General features: G+C 51.0%; 1 protein-coding gene and 1 long non-coding RNA gene across 4 annotated transcripts in view; one reads left to right on the top strand and one right to left on the bottom strand.

Moving 5' to 3' along the window:
- Positions 1-18,521, top strand: part of LOC132690297 (uncharacterized) — a 43,840-nt gene that overhangs the window by 12,754 nt on the left and 12,565 nt on the right. Inside the window, exons 2-5 of one of the 3 annotated variants that reach the window (XR_013552505.2) lie at positions 4,059-4,235; positions 5,015-5,102; positions 8,137-8,286; positions 9,992-10,200. This is a non-coding gene — a long non-coding RNA (uncharacterized LOC132690297). Of the gene's footprint in view, positions 1-4,058; positions 4,236-5,014; positions 5,103-8,136; positions 8,287-9,739; positions 10,201-18,521 lie in introns of those variants that run through there. The other 2 variants (XR_013552504.2, XR_009615331.3) reach the window with 2 other exon arrangements.
- On the bottom strand, positions 5,019-18,277 carry CES4A (carboxylesterase 4A). The gene is made up of 14 exons (XM_078438861.1): positions 17,912-18,277; positions 14,240-14,441; positions 11,542-11,683; positions 11,328-11,461; positions 10,854-11,007; positions 9,266-9,370; positions 9,091-9,195; positions 8,907-8,945; positions 8,282-8,422; positions 7,670-7,750; positions 7,176-7,329; positions 6,428-6,574; positions 6,132-6,204; positions 5,019-5,160 (listed from the first exon to the last, which is right to left on the bottom strand). The coding sequence occupies exons 1-14, from the start codon at positions 18,093-18,095 to the stop codon at positions 5,019-5,021; spliced, it is 1,803 nt and encodes a 600-aa protein (XP_078294987.1). The 5' UTR covers positions 18,096-18,277.

Below are 18,521 nucleotides of genomic sequence, written 5' to 3'. Positions count from 1 at the left end.
TCCATCAGCTTTATGAACTTGCTTGCTCTCTTCCACGAAGGACTCACTGTCTAGTTTTGCATTGTCCTGCCCTGGTGTCCCCACTTCTATTCTCTCTTCCTTCAGTTTGTCTGTACTTTGTAATCTTAGAGATCTTTCTGGAAGATAAGTCTAACCAGGACATGTCCCTCCCATGGCTCCCCAGTGCCTCAAGGTAGAGTCCATGCTCCCTCCCAGGCTTATAGGGCTGGTGTTCCAGCTCTGGGCCCTGCTTCCCCTGCCTTTCTGCATGGGCCACACGTACACAGATCTGCTAGGATGGAACAGGCTAATTCCAATCTCCAGGCCTTTGCTCCTGTTGTGCCTTCTAGCTGACGTAGCTTCCCCTCCCTCTCTGCCTCCAGACCTTCCACTCTTTCCTACTGGTCCTTTCACGTGCTCCTCCAGAAGACTTCTCTGACTCACCACCTCACCCACGTTAGGTCAGCATCTCCACCGTGCTCTCACAGCCTTTCCAGCTGACCCTTTCTATCATCCCCCTCCAAGGTCTCAGTGGCCAGGCAACGGGGATGAGAAACAAATCCATGCTTACTGCCATCTTCTGAGTACCCGGGTACTTCTCTTTTCCAGCCTGAACAGCCTCAGCACCGCCCTGGCTCTCTGTCCATTTGCCTGTCTGGGTGTGTGTCTACCTGCTTCTGTTTCTTCCCTCTACCCCTTGACTTTCTTGGCAGATTGTTCCACTGTCTCTTTCATCTGCTTCTGTTTCCCTCCTCATGCTTTAATATACTTCCACCTCATCTCATGAAGGACTCAAGGTGGTGTCTTTGTCACTGCATCCCTTCCTCCCTCAATCCCTATAACCCAATTTCTCGCAGGCACTCTCTCTCTCCACACAGTCAATGAATTTGGTATGTGGAAGGAGAGTCCAGAAGGAGAGTTCTGACTCCTTTAGAAGAGTGATATCCTCTCACTCACAGGAAATCTGGCCCTTCGGGGCACATAGCAGGTTGCCAGCCCCTTCCTACTAAGGCCAGACATGAGAGGGGTGGGGGCAGAGGGCACAGAGTAAAGGCCACTCTGAAACCCATGCCACTGCACCCAGTACTGGTCAGGGACCTCAGCACCTCTAACCCAGCCCCTTGTGGCACTGATGGGGGAAACAGAAGAATTGTGTGGCAGATCTCTTTGGTCAACCCCATTTGTGAAACTTCTTCCTGAACCCTCCCCCCAACTGCTTCCTCTCTTCTAGAAACTTCAGCCTCATGTAGTGTGTCTTGGGCATAGGCTTACCTTGTCCCTCAGGAGAGGGCTCCAGTGTGTCCAGCGGGGCTGGGAAGGGGTCAGTTGGGGAAGGAGAAGCCTTGAAGTGGTGGCATCTGACCCCACTGCTCCTCTTCAAGCCCCTCTTTCCTTCAGCTGATGCCTCTCTGGACTTCAGAGCTTCTACTAGCTTGGGGTTCTCGCTAGGCCCCTGGAGCATCTCTCCTGGCAGCCTGTGGGCTTCTGGAAGGCAGGATTGATACCTCTTGGGTCTCCCAAAGCCCACAGGTGGCCAGTCAGGTTGTGCACCGCAGGGACCCAGGAGAGGAAGCCCATTGGCGATGAGCCTGTGGCCCTGCACTGCCCACCCAAACTCCTGCCCACCTTCCTGCCAGCGGGGCACCAGCCAGCGCAGGCCTCCACGTTCACCAGCAGGAAACTGCCCTGGGGGCAGCCAGCCCAGGCGGGGCTTTGTTTGGAGAGCGAGAAGCCAGGAGGACCATGAGACCGCAAGGGGCTTGGAAGAGCCCGCCCCTGCCCAGAGCGTTTGTGTCGCCTGCCTGAGACTGGGGCGGCTCGGCCTGACCGCGCCTCCTGCCGCCGGCCCGCCAGGCGACTACTGGCTGGCGCCTGGGCACAGGCGGTCAGGGGCGCAGGAGCCCTCACTGGGAGAGAGGCCCGGTTCCCCTCGCCCCCACCCCCAGCGGCTGCGAGTTTCAGCTCCCGGCGCCCTCGCGTCCGCCCGGGCTCTGGCCCTGCGCCAGGCGACTGATCCTTCACTGCCTTTGGCGGGAGGCGGACGGCGCGTCCCCAGAGGCTCCCAGGCCGCTGACGCTCTCTGCCGGGCAAGGAGGGCGGCGGCGGCGCTGCGGGGACTGCGGTCAGCGCGGGCACCACCGACGCGCCGAGTCTCCCGCACTAATTGGCCCTCAGCCACCTTGGTAGTAATTGCTGCTTCGCGGGGCGGGGTCAGGCGGGGTGTCGGAGGAGAGCAAGGGGCTGCGCTTCTGGAGCTGGGGAGTCAGGCTCAGCCTGAGCTGAGCCGTGGGGCTGGCAGGAGACGCGTGTCCATGCTGTTCCAAGAGCTGGCTTTACACCGGTGCGTCTCCTTCCTCTTGGCGCCCCTGGCACACAGCGATGAACCCAGGGAAAAGCCACTCACGTGTCCTAGGGCCTTCACCAAGATCTAGTCAGTTCTGTGAACCGCTCCCTGCGGAGTGGAGCGCCGTGGAGCCTGGCAGGGACTTAAGGAACGCCTTTGGGTGGGCCACCGGAGACTTCAGTGCAGCCGGGAAGCGGAGGTGGAGACAGAGCAGTAGGTAGCCCTCCCCGCCTCCCTCTTCCATCAGGAAGAGGACAGGGTGGGTGTGGGGCTGGGGCTGTGGGAGGCAGGGGGCCAGTCCACCATCCAGGCTGTCCACTGGAATCCCTCCATGCTCAAATTCTGAGATAAGGTCCTAGGGTTTCCTTGGGAGTCATTTATGATCCTGGCATCTGATGTGGTCTGGTGGGGCCCTGACTGTACCCTAGCTCCTCCTCAGCTTCACTCCCACTGATTTAGGAGACAGTAGCCTGGGGGGTGGGGGTAGGGAGCAGCCTCTGGGCAGGTGGCTCTTTGGAGAAGGTTCCTTCTCCAGATGTGTGAGAGTCTGAGGAGGGAACTTAGGGACCCTCACAAGCAGGCCTGGACTGACCTGCAGTCAGACCTTTGGACCTCCAGGTCAGGGTATCCTGTAGGCACTGGGATGAATCAAGCCCAGCTGGTCCCTGCTGAGTTTCTGCACAGGTTACCCAGGATCACTTTCCAGGGGGTTGAGCATCCAGCCCCTCACTCAGGGTCCCATTGAACTGCTATTTGGTTAACTATCCCCTGGCTAGAGGGGGGCAGGGATGTTCTGCTGGTTATGCCTCCCAGAGAGTGGAGCTGCCACATGTCCTCTGGGGCCATCCTCTCTCAGGGATTGCTCCAGGTTTGGATGGAGGTGGCAGGGTGAGTCAGACAAGGCTGTATCAAATTTCCATTCTTCCACACCTAGGTAATGACCTTTGAGCAAGACCTTTTATGCCTTGTGTCCCAGTTGCCTCATCTATAATATAGGGTAATAAAATCCATGACAGGGTTGTTGTGAACATGAATCTGCTTGAAAGGGGCTTTGTCCCCCTCTTCCAACCACCCCTTTGTTTTGGGGGCTTAGATGCTGGAGGAATGAGTGCCCTGACCCCACAGGTCTGCAGCTTCTAGTTGCCTCAGAGACAACTCAGGAACCCTTAGGAATAGAGTCTAATCAACATTGTAGTTTGGGACATAAAACCTATGGGATGCTACACTATTGTTCGTAGCAGCATTATTCACAATAGCCAAAAGGTAGAAACAATCCAAATGTCCATCAACAAATAAATGGATAAACAAAATATGTTATTTACATACAATGGAATATTATTCAGTTTAAAAAGGTATGAAATTCTGATACATGCTACAATATGGATGAATTTTGAAGACATTATGCTAAGGGAAATAAGCCAGACACAAAAGGACAAATATCGTATGACTCCACTTCTATGAGGTACCTGAGATAGTCAAATTCATAGGGTGGAAAGTAGAATAGTGGGTACCAGTGTTTGGAAATGAGAGGAAATAGGCAGTTAATTAAGGGATGCAGGGTTTCAGTTTGGGATGATGAAAAAGTTCTGGAGATGTATGGTGTGATGGTTACATAACAACATGAATGTACTTAATGCTATTAAACTGGACATTTAAATATGGTTGAAATGGTAAATATTATGTTATGTATATTTTACCACCAAAAAACAAACAGCAAACTAAACTGAACCAAAAAAACCTATGGGACAGGCTGCGGTATGCCCAGGTCAAGTTGCAGGAGAGGCCAGAGTGAGGAGTCTGGATGTAGCACCAAGACCTACACCAATGGACAAGCGAGGATGGAGTATGGATATCCTGAGGTCCCTCCTGAGATAATGAAGAAAAAAGTCAGGTATGTTGCAAACCAGGCAACTTTGCCACAGCTCCCTTTGTCTGAATGTAGCCCAGCAGGCTGGGCCCAACAAGGAGCAACACACCCTCTCTCTGATGGCTCAAATCAAGATGTTCTCTACTTCACTCAAGCATTTTACAGATGGAGAAATTCAGGTCAATTCAACATGTTTTTATTGAGGACCATCCCTGTGTCCAGGCTTTGGAGGGGTTTCAGGGGAGGTGAGTATGCAAGGAGGAGAAGATCCTAAGCTATCAAAGCTTCACCCCACATAACAAATAATCTGACCAAGGCCTCAGGCCAGTGTAATGTGAACAGGCACAAGGCTGGGCAGGATGAAAGGTCAATGACAAGCTGGGTGCAATGGTAAGGGCAGTGGCAGTCTGGGTGGATTTCCCCAAAGAAATCTAAACAAAGGGTTCAAGTAGACTTTGAAGGGTGGGAGGATTTGGAGAAGGAAGAGTTGGGTTTGTCCTGAGGCTGGGTGGCTGGGCACAGTGGAGCAGTAATAGAACCTGGCCTAACCTGCTAGAATCAGTGAGACAGGGGGGCATCATGGGATGTCAGGCTGAAGAGTGTAGTGCAGAGCCCCAAACAACTGGCTTAGGCTCTAGCTCTGGCCTGGAGATAGTAGGGAATCTCTGCAGGTCCTACATTGGGGAAGGCAGGACGCTTGTCCCAGATGTGTCCACGGCCAGTCTCCCCAAAGCTTAGGTGGTGGGGAAATACCTTAGACGCCCTCCTGCACAGCCACTCTCAAAAGTGCCTCTGCTTTTCAGGTCCTTAATGCTGGTACAGTCTCATCCAAAAGGCCATCTTCTCCTCCTTGAGCTTCACACCCACCCTCGTGATGAAATCCAACTGCAGGTACTTCTCCTCCTCGTTATAGCGTGGCCAGTAAGGCAGCTTCCCACCATTGGGGTTTCTGCCCAGAAGGAAGAAGGAGAGAGGGTTGTTCATGCTCGTCTTCACCTGCCTCCTTCTCTTACCCTTCCCTTATGCACCTTCCCTTTGGAAGTTGGAGTCCAAGAATTCCTTACAGGGATGATATTTAGATCTTTAAGAAAGAATAGAAGAGTGTGTGGTGGCAAAAGGAAACAGGCAGAGGGAAGAGTATTTGCAAAGGGTTGGAGGTATGAAAGACCAGGGCTTTTGGAGGAAGCACAAGTATAAGTTTACAGAAAAACATGGGCTGTGTCAAGAGGATGGCTGTGGAGAGAAGATGACCCAGTAAAGATTTTGAAAATTTTCATGCCAACGGGCTAAGGGGTGGGGACTTTAGTCTGGGGGCAGAGGGAAGCCAGGAAGAGTTTTAAACAGGTGAGTGACTTGGTCAGATAGTACTTCAGAAAGATCTTTTGAGTATCATAAGAGGGGTGGAGAGAAAGGATAGAGAATGTGGAGATGGGAAACCAGTCACAAGGCTAGCCAAAGCTCACCCCAGATGTCACCTCTGCCAGGAAGCCGCTCCTGCCCATCTGAGCTCGGTCAGACACCTCCTCTGTGCTCTCATAGTACCTTCTCCCCCAGTACAGCAACTTAATGTTTTCATTATAACATTAACAAGCTGCTGAAGGATGCGGGCCATGCATGTTTGCAAGATTCTTGAATTCCAGCTCCCAGTATAGGGCTGGGTGAAAAACAGTGCATGATGAATGACTTGGGTTGAATGCTTGAGTGGATGAAGAGTGTAGTCATGGGACAGAGAGGGACACATCCTAGGGACATTTAGGACCTGGTCACTGACTAGGAAAAGGTGAGGGAGAAGGTGCAGTTTGCTTGGGCTGATCATGTATTTCCTATGGGACACACAGGGACAAATACCTGAAGCAGCTGGCCAGTGGGTCTAGCATTGGGCAGAAAGACTGCCCAGATGTGTTGGGGGACCAGACTCACCCTGTACGGGCAAAGTTGGCCCAGTATTTCATCATCTGGAGGCTCAGTGCTTTCTCCTCAACCGTGGAATGGCCTGGGGTCAGAATAGGATGTGACATTTGGAACAGAGCATGGGGTGGTAACATCCCATCCTTCTCCTTCCACTATTTCTTCCATACTGGGAGGCTTTCATTTCCAGGAACATTCTAGATTAGGAACTGCCTAGACCCTTAGGGTCAGCCAATGGAGAGGTGAGTCCGGATACAAAGGTGGGGAGACTAGACACCCAGTGAGGGTGTCAGGTGGGGCTGTAGCACCTTTGGAGAAGGGATTCCCGAAGATGAAGTGGATCTCATCCCCGTGGTCTGCCCCATCAGTGCAGGGCTTGATGATGACACCGGTGGGAGTGTGGTGCTCAAACTCATACAGGTAGACAGGGAAGCCAGCATCTAGGAATAGGGAAACTGAGGAGGGCTGCAGGAAAAGTCCTGGGCTGGGATTCTCATCCGCCCCACACATCCCACCAACCTGCATCAAGCAGGGAAAAGTGCTTGGGCTCCAGAATCTCAAGAGCAGATTTGAGTCCTGTCTACACTACTCATCAGTCCCATGTCCTGGGGCAAGTCACTCACTCAACAGTCTCTGAGCTGCAATTCCTCATCTGCAGATGGGGATTGTAGCAGGATCACAGACCCTTCCTGTTCCTTCTCTGAACAGTTCCTCTCTTGGGCATTTAAGGTTCTTTGGTGTCTGTGCTCTCCAGCCCCACCTTTGAACTCTCACCCACGTGTTCTCTAAGCCCCATTCAGCCTGGACAGGATCTCCAATGTGCCCCCTCAGCCTGTCCTCCCAGCCAGGAAGCCTTCCCTGACCACCCTAGGCTATGTCCTCTGGGCTGGACTCTGCCCTGCCCTCCTTCTCCCTTTCTCTCTCAGTTGACAGCCCACTACTTTTTCTATGCCATCTTGGAATCCTATACCAGCCCAGAGGTGCAAGAAGGTGGTTGAGCAGTTGGTAAGCAGCATCAGTAGACAGAGTGTGGCCACTCTTGGGGACCCCACATACCTCTGTGGTGGTGGGCAGCCTGTAGTGTGGAGTACACAAAGATCGCATCCCCAGCTAGGTCCATTAAACGGTTTCTTAACATTTTCCAGTCACGGTCATCAATGTCACCCAGGTACTCCTCCATCACCAGTGGTAACTGCTCTTTGGTGATATTCTGGGTGGGGAATTCATACCCACCCTGAGGCCTGGGGTGCCAGCTGAGCAGAAATGGGCACACTAGTGACTTACACTCAGCATCCTCAGGAGTTTTTGGTCTGGGAGAGTGGGGGAGAGAGGGGAACTTCTGGGAAGATCTTTGCTGATTCTTACCCCTGTGTTTAGACTGCATGAGAACTGAGTGCCATGACCCTGAGGCCAGTGCGGTGGCAGGAGGGGGGGCGGTGGGGGGAACCTGCTCACCAGCAGCCATCTGATCCCATACCAAACTCCAAGCCCCACCAAAAGGGGAGTTAGCTTTGTCCAAACTGAGCACCCCTAACAGCATGGCTCCTCACCAACAGGGTACTGGTTCTCCAGAGCAGCTTGGTGATGATTCCTTTTCTCATTACGAACTGGTTTAGTGAGATCTTCATGATCTGCCCACAATATAAGGACCCAGGTGTGAGTTAGGCCCAAACATCAGGAGGGATTCCAGCCAGAGCTACACCAGGCTCCAAGGCTCTCACCCATCTAAGTGGTGAGTTCTCAGAGCACACAGCCCAGGAAGGGCCCATGACTATTTCCTGCCCTCCTGTTCTCAACCTGTCCATCGCTACCACCCAGGTCAGAGCTGAAGTGGGGACTGGGGACAACTATCCTGACCTAGGAGCAGTTGTGGGGGTGGGAGTGGGGGGCAGGATTTGCAGCTGCCTGGAGGCTAAACAATGGATAGGATGATCCATCCAAACTATGATCTGAAGATTTGGGGTCCCCAAACCTCCAAGAGGCCAATACTTCTCTTCCTCCCATCATTTCTGGCCAGCTCTTACTGCTCCGGGACTGTAGGATGTACCCAAGCACTTGGACATCCCCAGAAGAGCCAATGGGATCCGATCTCATGCACAGTACTACCCAAGAGGAATCCTCTGCTACTCCTGCTGGGGTGGGCACCCCTCCTATTGACTTACAAAAGGTAAGAGCCAACTGAACTCCAGGTTGTTGACACCCAGAAGATAGGGCACAGGTGCAACTTGCCCCTGGCTCAGGAGTACCGCTGGGTCATCTGGGAACACCACACCATCTACCACCGGGCTCATGAACCACACAACCTACAAGTCAAGGGGCATTTCCAAATAGTCCTCCCACATATCCTCCCAGGATCCCTGTAGCCTAGGGTTCCCAGCTCAGCAGGTCCCCATCCAGAGATTTCTTTATCCATAGGCCCTTTGGGAAAAGCTGGGGTTCAGTGACCCCTTGGAGGGCAGGAGATGCTCACCCCCAGGTATCTACTTTCCTCACCTCTTGACAATCTTTGCTAAATGTCACCTTCTGAATGAACCTTTCTTTGTCCCTCCTATTTAAAATTCTATGCCTTCCAACTTCCTTACCCTGCTCCATTTGTCACTATTCACTTTCCTTCAAAAGAGGTAAATGAGTTATTTATGTATAGTGATTACTGCCTCTCGCCACTGGAACATCAGTCCTACTCGGGAAGGAATCTTGGTCTGAACAGTTCACTTAGTATCCTGAATGCCTGGCACATAGGGGGAGGTGTTCAATAAATACTCGAATCACAGAACAGGGCCTGCTCACCTCCTGAGGGTCTTTCTGGGAGTTCAGGTGGAAGAATCCCTGTAGGGGAGAGGAGGGAACTAGAGTTAAAGAAAGTCTCCCCACTGTGCTCCTTAGACAGGGTCCCTGGGGGCAGCCGGGTATCAGGTCAGGTAGGTGGCTTACAGGTGGCCAGGTGAAGGAGCTAGAAGGAAGTTTTACCTACCATCTTCTTAGATACATGCATCACCTCAGCCCCTGATCGTGCCCTCAGGCAGTCTACCAGAATCCGTGTGCTGTTGTAGGTACAGCCTGCCAGGCGGGCAACTGTCTGTGGAGAAGAGGTGTTCAGGCCCATCCTGCCCCTTCTTGCTGAGCCCTGGGGGAGAGGAGACACCCACCTTGGCCACCCTCAGCGGGTCAGGAGTGATGAAGGCTCTGAGTGCTGCGGTGCCGCTCTGGGAAATGGCCCGATGAAAGAGACCGCGGGCTAGGGGTGACATCATCTGCAGGGGTGGGGAGTGTGGTACCCATGAGAGGCACAAGTAGAAGTCACTTGGGCAGTTTTGGGTGCCTTTCTGGCCAGGGCTGGGCAGCGTGAAGGGGCCCAAAGAGTGCAGGCAGCTTGGGAGGGAGTCAAGAGTCCTGGGTTGGAGTCCTAGACCTACAGCCAGTGCCTTTGTGCCTGTGGGCCCCCCTATCCTGGCCCCTGCAATGGGCCCCAGCAGTTTCAGAGGGGATCTGAGCTTGTGGGAAGGGTTCTGCTGGTGTAGGAAAGAGACTCTATGCTTCTGGGTTAGAAATGGGGGGGGGTGTTGGTTCCTATGGCCCCTTTAACCTGTATTGACAGTTCTTAACTTTCTTTGCTGCCCAAGTTGGAAGAGCAACTATAACTGGGACCCCTCATCTTGTCTCTTGGACACTTCAGACTTCATATGCCCCAAACTTGTTCTAGCTGGTTCCCATCTGAGTGGCATCCCTCACACTATACCATCCATCCAGCCCCAGGGGCCTTTCCTATCATCTCTGCTCACCCCTCCACCCAGCTGCCCTAGTCCTGTCCATCTGGCTTCCTGCATCCCTCTTCAGCTACCTTCTACTTTCCAGTCTTCTTGCTTCTGTTTCAGAGGCAGGCCTCATCCTCTCTTCTAAGATATACCCCACCTCCACTCCCAGATGGCCTCCAGGCCTCTCCTCCTGCTTCTTCCTAACTCAGTTCCAGCACACTGAGCCATCTCTCTAAATGCACTTCTGGCTGTCTCACTTCTCTGCTTCAAATCTTTCCCTGTTCTCCAATGTATTTTGAATAAAGCTGCTTAACTTTTCTGGACTTCAATTTATCCATCTGCACAATGGAGAAAACTTCTCTTTTGGTAGAACTGTAGAAAGAGGATGCTTCTATTTCTGGATTGTTGAGGGAATTGAATGAATATACATACAGTGCTTGGAAGAGTGTTTGACACACAGAAAGTGCTTGAGCATTTGAGTATTATTACTGTGGTGGGTAAAGCCCTGTGTTATGTGGTCCCAGCTCACCTCCCTAACATGTGTCCCACAGGGTGTACCTGACCTTACACCTACACTCCAGGCACACACCAGGTCAGTGTTCGCCCAAGTCTCCAACCCAGGCCCCTGACTCCCAGGCTTGGTCTGTGGCCCCAGCCTTGCCCATAAGGGGATGATGCATTCTGTTCAGGGGATAGAGCTCTGGGGGTAGGTAGGGAGGCAGGAGGTGGTGGGTTATCTTTCTGGCCCACCACGGATTGGCTGAGTATCCCTACTCTCAGCATTGCCCGCTCTGCTGGCTTGGTTTTCTCATCAGTGCTACCCCTGGATGGAGTAGTACCCTTTGCAGGGGTGAGGGCAAGTCTGTGCACCGGCATGTACCTGTACACACAAATCTGCATAGGTGTGTGTGCAGTGGAGGATGCACTCATGGGGACCCGGGGACCTGCGTCTGTGCTGGGTCTGACCTGGCGCTGCACTCACCAGTCCCGAAATACACATGGCCCCCGAAGACTGGCCAAACAGGGTCACGCAGCGTGGGTCTCCGCCGAAGGCTGCGATGTTCTCTTGTACCCAGCGCAGAGCAGCCACCTGGTCCAGCAGCGCCCAGTTCCCGCGGGCCTGGCTGTCGCCCGTGCTGGACGCGCGGGGCTTATAATCAGGGTCCGGAGCCCCCCGACCGTCTGGTTACTCAAGGCTCCTGCCTGGTTCTGCCTGGCCCTACCTCACCCTGCCTGGTCCCTCAGGCACCAGGTCTTGCGACCACACCTTTTTCCCTAGTGTTAGATCCCCCTCTGGCGGCACTTGGGAGTGACCGCCCTCTCCAGAAGAAATTAGGCCCCGCCCCTGCACGCACCTCTTGTAGCCACGCCCCCATAGCCCCTCCTCTATCCTTCCGCCCAAGTCCCTAGGAAGCCCGGCCCCTGATTCCCCGCTCCGGCCCCCGGCCTCGCCCACCTCAGGAAACCCAGGATGCCGAGCCTGTGCTGCAGAAGCACGAGCACCACTTTCTCGCGAGAGGCCAGCTGCGTGCCATCGTACGTGGAAGCGGAGCCCACGAGGAAGGCACCTCCTGGGAACCAGACCATCACCTGGACATGGAAAGCCGAGGCCTGAGCTGGGCGGTGGGGTGCCTGAGTGGGATGGCGCGTGGAAGAGGATGAATACTCACCGGCAGCGGAGCGTCCCCATGCGCGCGCACTGGAGCGTACACATTCAGGTACAGACAGTCCTCACTGAAGCGCAGCCACTTGTACTGTTTACGCGTGTTGAAGTACATGGAGGTGATCTGTCCCCAGGACTCCTGAAGGCACCTGCGGTCACGATGTGAGTTTGGGCCCAACGTGGTGGCCAAAGACGGGAGAATGGTTGCAAACCCAGGTTCCGCAGTTGAGGAAATAGAACCAAAAGCAAAATGTAGGATGCGCGCGCGTGCGTGCGTGTGCGTGTGTGTGTGTGTGTGTGTGTGTATCTGTTTGTGTCCGAATAGCCTCCACTAGCATTAGGGTCCAGGGTGAGTGCAGCGCCAGGTCAGAGCCAGGGCAAGATCCACCCCTCTGTCTTGCCCCCGGTCCCAGGAATCTGCCTGGGGAGAGGTTCCATGCTTCTGTTGGAGACCCTTTTGGTGCTGTCAAGCCAGAAACCTGGGTGTCCTGGGATTTCATGCCCCCATCCTTCAGGCTCTTTTCTGTCTCCCAAACAGCTCTTAAATAGGCCTCCTCCATCCCAAAGATGCTGCCTTGTAAAGGCCATTACCTACTCTGGCCAGGACACTGCCCCAGCCTCTTTAACATCGCTTCCAACTCATCCTCCACACCCTGACCAGAAGGATTGACAGAAAACAAAAACCTATTTCACTTCCCTCCTTAAAACCTTCCTGGGCCCCCCTGCGCTCAGGATAAGGTCCAGATTCACCCATACTGATGCAGGCCCTCTCCATCTAGTCTTCCTGGCACTCTTTGCTCTAGATGCCCACGGACCCTTCCTTGTCTCCCATCTCGAAGCCCTTTTGCTTATGTCCCTTCTGCCTAATGTTTTCTCTGCCTGGCAAACTCCTGCTTATGTTTAAGGCTCAGCTAAAGTGGTGCCCCCTCTGCTGGGCACTTCCTGTCTGTGCTTCCCAAAGTTCTATCCACGCTGGGTTAGAGTTGTTTCGATTGGTTTGGTTGTTACTCTCCCCAAGCAACCATGCACTCCCTAGGGGCAGGGATGGATGTGGATTTGTCTGAGTCCTGGCACTCAGCCCAGTGCCTTGTACCATGTGAACATTTGGTGTACTTGTGGAGCTTGGGCTGTTGGGCCACCTCATCTTTTCTCCCTGCTGGCCCAGCCTGGAGTGTGGCTATTGCCAATAGTTGGGGCTGGGCCCATCTGACTGGCTGCAGGAAAGCCTGTCTATTCTACTCCTTTCTCCACTTGTTCCCTTGCTGCTCTGGCCTGAAGCTAGTCATTATCCAAACTGACCACTAGTCTTCTTGTCTCCTTAACTACCATCCCACAGTCTGTTGTAAGCCATCCACAAATTCGTCTACCTGTCACTCTGTGTTCCAAACAGCTATTGTCTGACAGCTCATGGCAAAGGTTCCAACAACTGACACCTGGACTTCTATGCAATGGGCACCCCACTCTCTAAACCCCTGATCCTCGGGGCTCTAATAATGGTCATCCCTTGTTCTGTCACCTGATCCATGGGATTCCACATAACAATCACAGAAGGTTCAGATGTCTTGGTTTCTCTCACTGGTGGTCAGTGTTCTAACAACTAACACCCCAGTGTTCTACTAACAGCCATTCATGTTCTAACAGTGGATGCCCTGTTCTCAACAGTTAGACACCCTGGGTGGTGGTTATAGTTTTTAGATATCAACTGACACCCAGGTTCTCACAGTAGACATTTTTCTAAACCCAGTGCTGTATCCAACTGATTGTTAATGATTGCCACAGAATATTCTGGTCAGTGGGTTACTCAATGATCTGAATAAATAATAAATACACTTGTTCTGGGTAAATTGCCAAGCCTAGTGCTTCAAAGGGCAGTCATTATCTCAACATGCTCATGTGACTCAGGATTTGAGCCCTGTTAGAGGTTGCATTAAGATTCTGGGACTTTGGGGTGCTTGGGTGACTCGGTTGGGTTCAGGTCATGATCTCAGGGTCATGGGATTGAGCCCTGCATGGGGCTCTGTGCTGCATGTGGAGCCTGCTTAAGATGCTCTCTCTCCCTCTGCCCCTCCCTTGCTCAAGCACTCGTACGTGCGCTCTCTCTCTCTCTCTCTCTCTCTCTCTCTCTGAAAAAGAAAAAATTCTGGGACATTAAAACTGAAACTGAGCCTGTGACTCCCTATCTTGGAGCTCCTTCTGCAGGGAAGGGCTGATGGTGTCGTGTGGGCTTGTTCTGGGGCTCAAGCCCCAAGTGAGAGGGAAGAGCTCAGGGTTCACTGGGTATGGTGTGTGTGTGTGTGTGTATGTGTGTGTGTGTGAGAGAGAGAGAGACAGAGACAGAGACAGAGAGACGGAGACAGAGACAGACAGAGACAGAGAGAACTCCTCCTCACATACTTTTAGGAAAACTTAGGTTCCCAGAAGATCCTGGAGGCACATCAGTGAGCACCTCCTCCTTGTCTGGAGCTTTCCCATAAGAAAGCCAAGAACAAACAGCATTAACAGTCCTGTAAACATCATCTGGGCCAACTACTTCATTATATAGGTTTGGAAACTGAGGGCCGGAATGGACCCCAGGCTACTTACAGTCATACAGTGCACTCTTTTTAGTGAGTTGTTCAAACTCTGGCCCAGAGGCCGGCATAGATACCCCCCCCCCCCCGCTTAGAGTTTGCCCACCTCCCAGCCAACAGTCATTTGGCTCTTACGCAGGGGCATAGGTGGTGGCGTTTTTGATTCCTTCCCAGGGCTCTGGGGGCTCTGGGGCAGCAAACCTGCGGACACCCACAGGCGGTCTGGAGAAGGGCACTCCTAGGAAGACATTGATGGGTGTCTTCCCGACGTGCATCTGTTTTCCTTGGAGGGTCCCATATTTGGTAATCACTAGAGGTTCCTCGGTGTGCTGAGCACCTAGGAAGAGAGGAGAAGGGTCACTCTGGCCACTGAAAGGACTCTGGCCTGTCTGCCATGGCACCAGTTGCAGCTTGAAGCTTTTCACAATTGTGTATTTTGCCTACCTTTTCTGTGTTTCTCTCAGTATTTTTCTCTCTCATTATTTAAGGTTTCAATGCTATGTTGATAGGTGCATAAAGGTTCATGTCTATTATATGAATTATTTATCTGTCATTTAATGTATCATTTAATGTCAATAATCATGTCATTTATTTTGATTTTTGCTTGTCTCATATTGGTATTCCAGTACCTCTTTCTTGTTGCTGACATTTACCTGGCATACTTCTGGGAAGAAATCACACACATTATTGACATTCTCATTCGTATGTATACTCACAGTAATACGCACATGTACATACAAATTTATACATACATAGGTATATGTGAACACAGCTTATTTACAACAAAGCATGTAGAAATACAAGACTTAAGTGCACACACATATGCATACATACATATACATGCATGTAAGTACAGTTATATAAAGGTTACATCGTATCCATATGTGGCATATATTCATATATTACACACGGGCACACAGATACATTAGACCTATATCCACACCTTAGCCAGCTCTTGGACTATATACAAACTAGAGCGACTTGAATTTAATGGCTGCTTATGGGCATTTCTTCCTCTTGTCAGCTCTCGTCTTGCCCTATTGCTATTGCCAAGCATTGCTCTGCCTCACCTCTATTGCCCTTTCCTGAAGCACCCCTGTCATTTCTCTTCCTCCTTTCTTATCAAAACTGAATCGTTCTGTACCCTGGTCCCCTGGAGCTCACTCTGCAAATGACAGAAAGCAAATCTGGTCCGAGTATTATTGAACTTGGCTGTGTATCAGAATCATCTGAGGAAATCATTGCTGAAATACAGATTCCTAGGCCTGTCCTCTGAATGAGAATCTCAGGGTTGCATTGGGAAAGTAGATTTACAAATACCTCCGTGAGATTTTGATGCATTCGATTTTGGGCACCGCATTTGGAATTGGTGTGGTAGAGCACACCCTCGCACCTCTAGCTTCAGGTGACCCAAAGTACCACTCTGTCCACGTTCCCAAGTCTCTGCACATCTGACAAAAGCAATATCTGTGCACAAGGAGTGACTTCAATGGGGGCCTGCAAGCATGTAGGCAGGCCAGTGCAGGCAAAGGGCCGTCTCAAACCTCCTCTCTGTGTGCAGTTCTTTGCAGTTTACACAGCCTTTCACATGGTTCTCTCACATCAACTCCTCATTGGCCCTGGGGAGAGCTAGGGGAGGACTAAGGGCCCAGACAGGGGTAGCAACCAGCCTGAGGTCTCAGAGGACACAGCAAAGAGGCAGAGGTCTGTCATATTACTTGGATTTGCCCTGAAGCCTAACTAGCCCACAACTATAATTTATTGATCCTTTATTATAGTCTAGCACTGTGCCAAACACTTTACATGGATTATCTCACCTCATCCTCCTAAAAAATGTAGAGGGTAAATGTTATTATTGCACAATACAAATGTGGAAAATGAAGCTCAAAGGGGTTATAGAACTTGCTCAAGGTCACACAGAGTGAGGTTCTTCTCGGAGTTCTACTCTAAGCGGTGATGTTCTGTTGTCCTCGTCCCAGTCTCTGGGGACACCTAAGCATGTGGCAGAGTGCTTTACACCCCTGAACAAGAACTGCCATGGAGTGGTCCCCACTCCAGCCTTGCTACCCGGAGACAATATGTGAGCACTTATGAAAACATTCCACCTTCTTTTTTTTTTTAATGTTTATTTTTGAGAGGGTGAGAGACAGAGTGCAAGTGGGAATGGGCAAAGAGAGAGACACAGAATCTGAAGCAGGCTCCAGGCTCTGAGCTGTCAGCACAGAGCCCTATGCAGGGCTCGAACCCACGAACTGTGAGATCATGACCTGAGCTGAAGTCGGACGCCCAACCGACTGAGCCACTCAGGCTCCCCATTCCACCTTCTTAATAAGCATAAAATGCTAATTAAAACCAGGAGAGACAGCTTCCACCTAAGAAATTAAAAATGATGGCCCCCAATTCTGGCAAAGAAACAGTATATGTGAAAAGGATATTCACATGTACTGTTGGTACAGGTTGGTGCAGGATAAATTAATACAATGCCTTGGAGAAATAATTTGGCATAATGTATAAGAGCCACGTTCACATGCTTTGACTCAGTAATTTCTTTTTTTTTTAAGTTTTTACTTATTTATTTATTTATTTATTTAGAGAGCACACGAGAGAGGGCAGGGGAGGGTCAGAGAGAGGGAGAAACAGAATCCCAAGCAGGTTCCATGCTGTCAGTGCAGAGCCAGATGTAGGGCTCCAGCTTACGAATGGTGAGAGCCTGACCTCAACCGAAATTAAGAATCACCCGCTTAACCAACTGAGCCACCCAGGTACCCCCCAACCTTTTTAAAAGTTTTTAAAAGTTTATTTTGACTCAGTAATTTCACTTTCAGGTCCCTCCCTTCAGAAAAGAGTCAGAAAGGCATTAAAACGAAGACCTTTATGAACCATAGTTAAATATACCATAGTGAGTACTAGAAGCATCATTTATGTCACAGGACCAGGCAAAAAAATTTTAACTATAAACTAAAGTTATAAGCTGCTTGTGGTAAGATTCTAAGTGAAAAAAAGCAGTGTATAAAGTTGTATACATGCTAATACTGTAGCTGTGTACAAACATGAAATAAAAAGACTAAAAGAAAATGTGCCAAAATGCTAAAAGTGATTTAGCAAAGTTTCTCGCAAATAAAAAAATTTAAATGCACTTAAACAGGGCGCCTGGGTAGCTCAGTCGGTTAGGCGTATGACTTTGGCTCAGGTCATGATCTTGTGGTTCACAAGTTTAAGCCCCAGATTGGGCTCTGTGCTGACAGTTCAGAGCCTGGAGCCTGCTCAGAGTCTGTGTCTCCCTCTCTCTCTGCCCTTCCGCTGCTCGTACTCTGTCTCTGTCTTAAAGATAAATAAAACATTTAAAAAAATTTAAATGCACTTATATAGGCAAAACTAATTTGTGATAGAGGTCAGAATAGTGGCTACTTTGAGGGTATTGATTAGGAAGGAGGATGTGGGGTGCTAGAAATGTTCTAGATCTCAGTCTGGTTGGTGGTAACATATACATACACACTAATGTATATACTAATATAGTAGTAATTTTATATAATATTAATTTTATAAGGAATACAAATATAAATTAACAAATTATAAATACATAAAATTATGTAAATTATAAAATATATTTTATTTTAATATATAAACATAAATGTCTGGACTCTTAGCTGATGGGAGGATCAGTGCCCTGAAACAACCCCCCCATCCGCCCAGACCTTGTTGAAATGCCCTTGCCCCACTGCACCAGGAGAGGTTGAGCTGAGGGCCTGCCCCTGTGTCTCTCATGTCCCTCTTGCCTGACACCCTCAGGATGGAGTTGGGGCTTACCCAGGGCTGTCTGCACCATCAGGCAAAGGGTGAGGCTCAGGTATAGAATCCAACTCATGTTCTGGCCAGCCAGCTCCTGCCACAGGCTGGGGTGACATCCACACCGTGGGTACCAGTTGGTAGCTGTGTCTGCAGTGTCCAGTGAGCACTGGGAAGTCCCACTTTTATCTTCCCTAAATCCCATCAGCAGGTGCAGGGGCAGAAGAAATTGTGACCAGCCCTCTGGCCAGCCCACAGCCTTGATTGTCTGCCTTGGAGTGACAGCACATGATAGATAGTCTTGGCTCTTCAAAAAACTGACCAGTCTGCAATCTCTGCCTGATGTGTTCGTCTGTGCAATAGGCTTACAGCTGCAGTGTGAGTCAAGCTCTGAGTGCACAGTAGGTGCTAAGATTGCAACAGAGGACCTGGTTACAAGGCCCCTCAATCCCCAGGTGTATTCACTGTGGATTTAAGGGTCTCAGGCCTCCCTGCTCCCCTTCGTTTTGCCCAGTCTCTTTTTATAGGCAATGCTTCACCCTTCCTCACACATCCCGGCTCTCACCCAGGACCATCATGAAGTGGCAGGCTCTGTGCCAGGAATCAAAAGTCCCTGGTGGCGGGGCGGGGG

The sequence above is a fragment of the Panthera onca genome, chromosome E2 (genome assembly GCF_046562875.1).
Source record: "Panthera onca isolate mPanOnc1 chromosome E2, mPanOnc1 haplotype 2, whole genome shotgun sequence".
Lineage (NCBI taxonomy): Eukaryota > Metazoa > Chordata > Mammalia > Carnivora > Felidae > Panthera > Panthera onca.
The sequence above is the reverse complement of the archived record's forward strand: the minus strand, read 5'-3'. Positions and strand labels throughout refer to the sequence as shown.